The following is a 10,587-nucleotide window of genomic DNA, read 5'->3' on the forward strand; positions in this document are numbered from 1 at the left end:
CTCCATCTCTCTCTCTCTGAAGAGAGCCTTAACCCATCCTGAAAATAAAGCACCTCTATACCTATAACTCTAAATTCCAATAATACAATTTCCCACAACACCCATAGAATTAAAGTATTTGTCTGTTGTAATCAATATTGTGCATATGATGAAACTGTATCTTATACAATAGTTACACGATAATATTCCTATGACATTAGGAAACTATAGCCTATAAATTGCTATATTAGATTTTAGCTATCATAAACATTTGTAGGCTACATTATTGTTGTTTGATTGTATGCTTTATGTTTCTCAATATTCATTTAAGTGTCTAAAACGGAGTGTTTGCAGTAAATTTGTGCAAAAAGTGCTCTTGGTAAAGATTGCAAAGGCCAATAAAACTTAAATATGACTCCATAAGTGTAAAAGAAAAATCCTAAATATTTCAGTCAACACATTAGTCAGTGTCATATTTTAGTCAATTAATCAGGTATCCCATTCCCTCTTTAAAACTGACATAAAGTAAAGAAAATATAACCTCACATGACACTAGTGGCCTTTATTAATATTACCCCTGTTTGGATCAAGGCTGAGCAGAAACAGCTTGTGCAGACCAGCAGTACTTTACACGTTAAATTAATAGGTAACAGCGACCTCTGCTGTCTAAATGCATGTATCGCATAGCAGGAATCATTGTTGAGCCGTATAGTGTGACAAGTGTAGTAATGTGGAAACCATTTGTTGTCTTTATTTCTTACACTGTGAATCCTGAGACTCTTTTACGTTTAATACCTAACATTGCTTGGTAGTAATGCAACAATCAAAATGTATTTAGGCATGTGAAACAATTGTGAATAAAGCACATTAAAATTTGAATATATTTCAAATAGCCTACTGTAAAACTACCACCACTCCCGAAGTAAGTAATAAGTAGATAATAGATAGATGGATGAATAAATAAATAAATAAATACTATATTAAAAACAAGTAATAGCTTCTATATCAGTCCATAAATATATAGCATATTACGAAATTAATGCAGTTCTTGTTAGTAGCTTGTGAGTGTTAATTTTATAAAATGTTAAACATCCAACTAAAATATTCAGGTAAAAAATAAAAAAATAAAAAAGGTTCGTTTTCTGTTTAGCTTAAAGTGCAAGAATACTCGATGAAACATTTAATATATTACAAACCTTATCATGGAAAATTATAATTTCATCACGAAGACAAAGTTTGCCAATTAGTCAATATTTCTGCCAATTAATTTCTCCATAAAGCAGCAAGTACGGCGAAAAGGAGAAAGAGAAAAAGAAAGACGACGACGACGAAGAAAACTATCTTTAACTTTTTTTTTTTTAAATCCTAGCAGAATGAGGAAGCGGATTAGAGTCCCACTCCGAGCCAGTAGGGGCGCATTTTGATGACTGTGATGAGGTATGCTGTCCTCACTTGTCCCCTAATATACTAACAGTTAAAATGGCGTCTGAAAACATCCCTGAATCCCAAGATGAGAAAACAGCTCTTATAGAGACGGACCCAGAGCACGATGTGCATCAGGAATGTGCTACAGTCGCGAAACAAAGCGAATCTAAATTAACGCTTTATCACTGGACGCAGTCTTTCAATTCTCAGAAGGTGAGTCTTCACGTTTCAGCACCACAGCAGTGGACAGCTCCTCAGAGGTTCACACACATATCTAGTCCTTGGTGTTATAATGCTCGTCATGAAAATGGGAGATATTTAGACATCCTAGTTATCTGTATGCAGAAGAATCATGCAGTGTGTACGTTATTAGAAAAACATCTCTGTTGTAACCTTGCATCTGGTAAACTGGGAGGAAAAATCTGGAAATTGAAAGTTACTCATTCATCTTATTGTAGCCATTTCTATGGACAATACATTTGTAATACTTTTAATTTTAAACTGTGGTTAGTTAAGTTTGATTATATTTCTTAGACCTGAGAAATTCTGTGTTGCAACTGGAATGTAGAAATTTGAGTAATATTGTGATTTGATTGGCTGTTAGATTTAGTATAAAACGAAGTAGAACTCCTTGAAAGAGCCAGAAGCCACTGGACCTTGAGTCGTTTGACCTACACTACTCAGTTTATGTATCCTATAAAGTAAATATCTTATACTGTGTTAATTTAGTTCATAAGTAAACAGACAAAAGAAGAACTTTAGATTCCAGACTTTTATTTTCTGACGTTTCGTGTCAACTACAAGGAACTTTGAGGTCCTAAACTAGCGAGTCAGCGTTGCTGCATTCACACATCTGTATTATTCTTTTTTTTTTTTTTTTTTAAATAAATGTGTACTATTTGATATTTATTTATCTGTTAAAGTCAAGGAGAACCAGATTTAAAAAATGAACTTCCATGACAAGCACATAGTCAGAGATCTGAGTACTATTGCTCTGTTATAATAAATTTATACATATACTACCAGTCAAGAGTTTGGACACACCATCTCATTCAGTGTTTTTTATTTTTATTTATTTATTTTTTCAACATTGTAGATTAATACTGAAGACATCACAACTATGAAAAGAACACATGTGGAATTATGTAATAAAAAAAAGTGTGAAACAAACCGGAATATGTTTTATATTTTAGACATTCGAAGTAACCACCTCTTGCTTTGATGACAGCTTTGCACACTTCTGGTATTCTCTCAGATCCATGAGGTGATCAACTGGAATGGTTTTCAGTTAAAGGGTGCACCTTATCAAGAGTTAATTTGTGGAATTTCTTGCCTCCTTAATGTGTTTGAGACCAGCAAAGCAAAAGGTGGCTACTTTGAAGAATCTAAAATATAAAACAATTTTGGTTTGTTTAACCCCTTTTGTTTACTACTACTACTACTTTTTTTAAATATTAATCTACAATGTAGCAAATATAAGAAAGTCAGGAAGAAAAAAAGGGAAAGTATGTCCAAATGTTTGACATATACTTCTATAATACTTCTACAGCTGATATTTCCAACACTTTAGAACTCACACCAAAACTATCTACATTGATAAACAGCATGACAATTGAAAGAATGGAATTCACTGCCTAAAAATATCAAACTCACCACTAACATAAGCAATTCAAAATATTAATAAAACAGTATTTATCAAAATAAGAAAACATGGTATATTTATATGTATGTAGTATGTTTCTATAGATATATTATATGTGTTATTATGTATATGCTGTAGAACAAATGTGTATATACAACATATGTATTATGTGTTAGTAGATTTTGTAATGATGTATACATATATGATATGTAGAAATGTGTGTAATATGGATCAATATGTGAATCATTTTTATTATGTTTTGTGTTTTCAACTGTATATTTGATACTGTTGGACCCCAGGAAGAATAGCTGTGGCTTTGCTGCAGCTAATGGGGATCTTAATAATAAACTAAACTAAACTAAACAATGAAGAGATTTTATATTCTATTTTTTATTTGGGGGTGGACTGTCCCTTTAATCAAGGCTTACTGTAAGGTTGCAGTCATTGTCATGTGAACTGGTTTACTGTGATATTTTATTAACAACAGCAAAGGGTGTAGGAACAGGAAACTATGATACTGGATGTCTTTGATCAGGAGCACAACTTGTTGTTTTGCAGGTGCGTCTGGCCATAGCAGAGAAAGGTTTGCGCTGTGAGGAGTATGATGTGAGTCTACCGCTCAGCGAACACAACGAGCCCTGGTTCATGCATCTAAACCCCACTGGTGAGGTGCCGGTCCTCGTCCATGATGAAAACGTCATCTGTGACCCCACACAGATCATGGACTACCTGGAGCAGCGGTTCAATGATGGTAAGACGGAATAAAGACACTGTGGTCACTGTTTTGATTCACTACTGAAGTGCTGGCTCCATTCGGCTGTGTTTCCTTTTCAAACTTTCATTTCCTCTTTTTAATTCCCTTTTTATTTGTTTTTCTTTTTTAATTTGCTGTGCATTTTGAATTGTGCGTTTGTTGTTTTTTCCCCCAATCATTTATTCATTTGTTTATTTTAATTTTCTATTTTCTCTTTGTTTGCGCTGATCCATGATAGCTTTGTTCTAAGAGTCTCATCCAGTCGCCTCAAAAGGAGAAAAAATCTGGTAAGCATTGAACTATTTATGCAAATGAAAAATGTTTAAATAATTCAATGACCACGTAACTTCTCCTAACCCTTGTGTATTCTCCCTTAGGCAAGCTTACCTTGTATTAAACCACTCCGATTCCCTTCTGAGAACATTTATTAGGACTCTACCCCATTCCTGCTTCCTTTTCATGACTTTGTTTGTGTCCAGAAGAAACTCCCAAGCTGATCCCTGAAGAGGGCAGTACATACTACCACAGAGTACAGCACTACAGAGAGCTGCTGGACTCACTACAGATGGATGCCTACACTCACGGCTGCATCCTCCACCCTGAGATCACAGTGGACTCCCACATACCAGCATATGCTGCCACATGTATAAGAAGTAAGAAACTCTGAGATGCACTTGGGTATTTTCATACAGCGTTGTTCTGGACAACACTATAATACTCATATTTACTGGTAATGTGTATAAGAGGCAGGGGTTGCATGAAAGGACATTTGTTGTTAACTAATGTGGATTCATTTCCATATTTAAGTTTTGCAATGATGAAGATCCTGGTATAATGGATTGTCTCTGACATGATGCTGTGTTTTTGTGTGACAGCACAGATCGGAAACACACAGACTGAGCTGAAGAAACTGGCAGAGGAGAACCCAGAGCTTAAAGATGCTTATATAGCGAAACAGAGGCGCTTGAAAGTAAGTTATTCAAGTTGTTTTAAGTTAGCAGAGTGCTAAGTAAGCAAAACTATTGTTTTTTTGTGATTTACATTGAACCATGACTCTTCCCTCCAAGAACTATTTCTGTCCTACAGAGCCAAAATGCAGCAACTAACCACATAGTTGTTTGAATGTAGTAATGTCCTGCATACTATATACTCAATCTGTATGCACTATATAAATCTTACTAGATTAACAATTAAGTAAAATGTGTAATGTCTGAGCTACCTTAAAGGAAACTTGTTTATAGCATTGTAAATCAACATTTCCTTGATAATATTTTCCATATAGTGGGGCGGATTAGCTCAATATTTTACAACAATCGTTCACTTTGTGATAAAAGCATGAAATTTGGTAGATGTGTTGGTGAATATGTTTCGAACAAATCTGGATATTGGGCCACCTCAAAAGCGCCCCCTAGTGGCCGTGGCAGGCATTTGTTATACGAATAAATCAATGATGAATAAAAACTGCCCTTTTAATAATACCAACTGGTGATGAATTGTATATTGTTGGAAAGCCTGATTAGTCACCTTTACAACGAGGTACAGCTTGTAAGAATCGTGCATTCATGGAATGAGCAACGGGGCTAAACGTGTGGGTAGCAACCCCCAAAAATGTGCATCCCCTGTGTAGTGGGGCGGATTAGCTGAACAATCGTTCATTTTGTGATAAAAGCATCAAATTTGGTACACTCATGGCTGAATACATGTTTAATGAATCTGGATATTGGGCCATCGCAAAAAAAATTCTGATGGCTGTGGCGGCCATTTTTAAAAATGGCCATTTAAAAGCAGCCATTTTTAAAAATGGCCGTCGGTGGTTACTGGCGAGGAATGCTTTGCCTACCCTACAGCTGCTGTTTCATGTTTTCAGCACCACAAATATAATTTAGAGACATGTTAAAGTGACAAAAGCTTTATTACAGTCTAATAGAAAAGAATATTAACTTTGCATAACATTTTATTAGGTCTTGATATTCCCATTCACAGGCTACGGCCTCCTCTATGGCTTGAATTCTTCTGTTGCTCCTTAAAAAGAAAAAATAATTTTCAATATTGTATGACCTGCAACAATAAAAACAAAACACATTTAGACAGAGAAAAAAATCATACATTTTAAAAATTCTACTAGGGTTACTTGTAGCAGGTTACTCTTTCTGGCAAAATCCTTGTACTGAGGTGTGTGACTTAGTCAGGCTACTTAGCCAAATAAAGGGGACACGCCGGACAAGAGCACCACATTTTTTCCACATACTCTCTATCATTATAGGTTTCAATTTTTAGTAGGAGCCACTTCATCAAGATTGCGGTGATGGCAGCCATATAAAGTCTATGAGAAATGCTATATCTTCCAAACCACTTAGAAGGTCAATCTTGGTGTCAAAATATACATTTTCTGGGTCCAGGAATCATTTAAAGCTATTGAGAATATCACTAGATGATTATTTGATCAAATAGATATGTTCATTTTCACTCAGACTGGGCAGCTCGCTTCAAGTTGCAGCAGGGAATCCTGAGTTGAAACTGTTTGGAATCAATGTTCACGGGAGAGTGAGGATTAGCTGCCATGTACACTGCTCAAAAAATATCAAGGGAATGCTTTCATCTCATGTCAGATCTTGATCAACAAATTATTTACAGTGAGTCATCCAGTGATATTCTCAATAGCTTTAAATGATTCTTTGACCCAGAAAATGTATATTTTGACACCAAGATTGACCTTCTAAGTGGCTTGGAAGATATATTGGTTCTCATAGACTTATGGCTTATGGCTTATATGGCTGCCATCTCCGATCTGCAATCTTGATGAAGTGGCTCCTACCAAAAGGTGAAACCTTTGGTGATAGAGAGCATGTGGAAAAATGTTGGTGCTTTTGTCCGGCGTGTCCCTTTCTTCTCAAATCTGGTCCTAAACCGCCTGACTAACTGTGATGGAGTTATAAAATACATTTAAAAAAAGAAAAAAAGAACCACATGGGCAAAGGAGACATTACATATAGTGTGTGTGTGCCTGTGTGTGTGTGTGTGTGTGTGTGCAGAGAGGGATGTCCACATTCCACAGGACATAATTTAACAGTGTCTTATTAAGCTTTCACACCCAACAGCCACTGATACATGTTCCAAGCTAACTAGCTAGCTTAAGTACCTATTTTTGCTATCTTGCTAATTTACTTTTCCGCCAAGGCCCATGATGATTGTTTTTCTCTTTAGCCTTTATGATGTTCATAGCATATTTTATTCATAATTATAACAGGTGAAATAAAATATTTAGACATACCTTGATGGACAGTCCACTGCACTGCTTGTCCCAGGAAGCAAATGCTAGCTAGCTCTTTGCTATTTGGGATGGCCTAATATACAGATTTGTTTGAAACATATCCACCAACACATCCACCAAATTGTGTTCTTCTATCACAAAATAAACAATTCTTGTGATTTATTGAGCTAATCCGCCCCACAGGGGATGCACATTTTTGGGGGGTGCGACCCACACGTTTAGCCCCGTTGCTCATTCCATGAATGCACGATCCTTACAAGCTGTACCTCGTTGTAAAGGTGACTAATCAGGCTTTCCAACAATATACAATTCATCACCAGTTGGTATTATTAAAAGGGCAGTTTTTATTCATCATTGATTTATTTGTATAACAAATGCCTGCCACGGCCACTAGGGGGCGCTTTTGAGGTGGCCCAATATCCAGATTTGTTTGAAACATATTCACCAACACATCTACCAAATTTCATGCTTTTATCACAAAGTGAACGATTGTTAAGCTAATCCGCCCCACTAATAGTGTTTTAAGGAAAATCAAAATGAGTAAATGTTTTTAGTGTTCAACACTATATTATATATGTGACTTCCCCGCTTTTCCTCTTAACTGTACCTTGGTATCACTTGCCATAATTTTACATCATTGCATTACATCATCAAAATATACTTACATATTTTCTTCCAGATATGTTGTTATCTGTTATTTAAAAAATAGCCAGAGTGATGAACCAACATCTTGGGAATTCAGTCTGTTCTTACACAAAAATAAATGAGACAGTAGCTAAATCTAGTCATGATGGAAACTAGACACCTGCTAAAGCTAACCAGCTAATGTTAGCTGTAACGGCCAACCTAGGTTCTAGTGGAATCCATGTGTATTTGTGTGGCTTAGCTGCCTTTAAATCTCAAATTGAAATGTATTAAGGTGTAAATGAATGCATTGTATTGATTTAATTACTATTAAGGGTCATATTGACACCCTGGAAAACAGATACATGTCTGTATATCAAACTACAGCAAACTTTTTTTTATTTTTTTAATCTACATGTTTGCAGATGTAAGTAGTGTTGTACAGGTTTTATGGCAATAGCTTTTTGTCCAGTAAAAGCAAAAAATTAAGGCTTAATAACCTTTCTCTGTACCAGGCTATGTGCATGATTTTCTGTCCATGATGTGTAATAGAAGTTAATGAGCAGTAATGCATTATTATATGAAAACGTTTCTGCAGTCCAAGTTGTTTGACCATGACAACATGAAGTACCTGAAGAAGCTTCTGGATGAACTGGAGAGTGTGATGGACCAGGTGGAGACAGAGCTGCAGAGGAGGGTGGAGGAAACACCAGGTACATAGCCACAAGAGCTTGCCACCTTACAAACACACAGTAAAGTATTAAAGTATTAAAAAATACACATGTGCCAGTAGTGGTTCTTGCAACACACTCAAATTTTGCCGGCATTATTTCCAATGCCATTTATCTGTTGCTCTTACATACTCATTATGTCTCGTAGAAGAAGGCAGTCAGCCCTGGCTGTGTGGTGATTTCTTCAGCATGGCCGACGTCTCCCTGGCAGTCACCTTACACCGCCTCAAGTTCCTCGGCCTCTCCCGCCGCTTCTGGGGCAACGGTAACCGTGTGAACCTGGAAACATACTACGAGCGTGTAGTGGAGCGCCCGGCCTTCAGGAGAGTGCTGGGCCACGTCAACAACATCCTGATCTCTGCCGTGCTTCCGGTGGCGTTCCGCGTGGCCAGGAAGAACGCACCGGTTATTCTCGGCACCACTCTGTTGATTGGTGTTCTAGGAGGAGCTACATACCTGGCTTTTCTTTACATGAAGAAGAGGCTGACTGTCTCATTCTGAGGGAGCCGGCAAGTGTTGGAGTTGCTTTTGAACCAATATGGGCACTAGGGGGTGGATAAACAAAGAGAAATATGAGATGTGTCGCCAACATCATGATTTAAAATGTGTAATGACAAAATACGTAGAGAAATGTTATCATTCAGCACACAATAATAATATGTAATTGAAACAAACCTTAATTGTCTTGATTTCTGTGTTGCTGGTTGCACCAAATGCACTTTTTCATCATCCTCAATACATTCTACATTACATATCAAAGGATCAAACTGGTAGTTTTACATATTTTTGCCATTTCTTATAATGACATATCTTGTGTGGCTTTGCAGCTCTAAATATTACAGCAGTGTTTTGACAGGCTATGTTATTGTAGCAGGTATGAATAAATTAGATGTCAAAAGATGGCTGGGCAGCAACAAGATCAGGTAATATGGGTAAAATAAAGTAAGATAGAAGTTTATTATGAGGATAAATGGGGTGCAGCAGCTGCAGTGCAAAGTTGGAAGAAATAGAGTGCAAATACAAATAATTTATATATATATATAAAATAGAATATAAAATAATAAAAAATATAGAAAAATATTTAAACAATCTATTTTTCAAAAGTAGAGCATGATTGTACCAATACTCAATACAAAATTGAAAAGAAAAAAAAGTGTCCAAATATTTGGAATTCTGACTGTATGCCATGCAATTGTTGCAAAACTTTTACGCAAATATACAGATTTATTGTAAATGGGCTAAAATGTGCAGAAACACCAGCATGGTCATCTTGATCTTAAAATCACTATTAAGAGCCTAGTATGTTTTACCTAATATGTACTTTATCTTTTATTATTTAAATTTTCATCCATATTTGCATGTCAGAAATGAATAAAAAAGTACACATGAAGCACACAGCCTGCTCTCTGTGACCAAGTCTGCCAGCATTTAACAAACTGATCAGCCCGGCCAAACTGAGCACACTTTACATCTAAACCTGTGTCTACATTTGGCAAAGGATCTGTTATCACACGTGCACTCATGTTTTACTGTGTGACTGATGGATAATTGTTTGAAATGTTCACTAGCTGGATGGATGCCTTTCCAATCTCATTTACATCTTCTTCAGACCATCATATTCAACATCTGTGTGAAATTAAACTGCTCCCAAACAATCTGCAGTGTTTCCTGTCAATCAAATATAGATGAGAATGGCATTAAAAATTCACAGCTCAGCATCATTTAACTGGGACTAGGATTTAAACATTTGAGTATTTCACAGGGAAACATCCTAATTACATTCCCCAGGGTCTGGATGTAAGTCAGCTTCGTCAGTAATTTGTTTGCTCAGTCAGAAGCTCTGGGCCAACACTGACATTTAACATATGCTCAGCTTTGGATTTAAACTCCTCCTCACGTGAGCTCAGCCTCACACAACACAGACACATGCTAGACCCTTTCAACAAAGCCTGGCCTTTGTTTTCAGTGTCCAGAGGGCTGGGTAGTGTAGCTGTCAAAGAAATGCCTCACACGTGTTAAAGCCACATGAGAGCCAAGCTGTCAAAGGACCATAACCTCATACGAGTGTGTTAGCTCTGGAAAATCATACCCCTGCAAATGGCAACCAAAATGGCATCATTTTTGCTGTGAGGTTATATCACATAGGTGTCACTTTAAAGGA

At 36.6% G+C, this 10,587-nt stretch overlaps 1 protein-coding gene across 3 annotated transcripts; it reads left to right on the plus strand.

The window, feature by feature from the left end:
* The first annotated feature begins 1,062 nt into the window (after positions 1 to 1,062).
* On the plus strand, positions 1,063 to 9,768 carry gdap1 (ganglioside induced differentiation associated protein 1). 3 transcript variants are annotated; one of them, XM_059326967.1, is made up of 6 exons: positions 1,063 to 1,617; positions 3,605 to 3,797; positions 4,280 to 4,453; positions 4,676 to 4,770; positions 8,294 to 8,408; positions 8,578 to 9,768. In XM_059326967.1, the coding sequence occupies exons 1-6, from the start codon at positions 1,459 to 1,461 to the stop codon at positions 8,925 to 8,927; spliced, it is 1,086 nt and encodes a 361-aa protein (XP_059182950.1). In that variant the 5' UTR covers positions 1,063 to 1,458; the 3' UTR covers positions 8,928 to 9,768. The 3 variants fall into 3 exon arrangements, with proteins under 3 accessions (XP_059182950.1, XP_059182949.1, XP_059182948.1); XM_059326966.1 differs by having other exon boundaries at positions 1,064 to 1,617; positions 4,283 to 4,453; positions 8,575 to 9,768; XM_059326965.1 differs by having other exon boundaries at positions 1,066 to 1,617; positions 8,575 to 9,768.
* The last annotated feature ends 819 nt before the right edge of the window (positions 9,769 to 10,587 follow it).

This window comes from Centropristis striata, chromosome 23 (genome assembly GCF_030273125.1).
Source record: "Centropristis striata isolate RG_2023a ecotype Rhode Island chromosome 23, C.striata_1.0, whole genome shotgun sequence".
NCBI classification, from domain to species: Eukaryota; Metazoa; Chordata; class Actinopteri; order Perciformes; family Serranidae; genus Centropristis; species Centropristis striata.

Excerpts from the sequence above, each read along its gene's own strand:
- gdap1 (XM_059326965.1), top strand. The coding sequence starts at position 1,459 with ATGGCGTCTGAAAACATCCCTGAATCCCAAGATGAGAAAACAGCTCTT. Across the intron at positions 1,618-3,604 it reads AGTCTTTCAATTCTCAGAAG|GTGCGTCTGGCCATAGCAGA; the intron begins GTGAGTCTTCAC and ends GTTGTTTTGCAG. Across the intron at positions 4,454-4,675 it reads TGCTGCCACATGTATAAGAA|CACAGATCGGAAACACACAG; the intron begins GTAAGAAACTCT and ends TTTGTGTGACAG.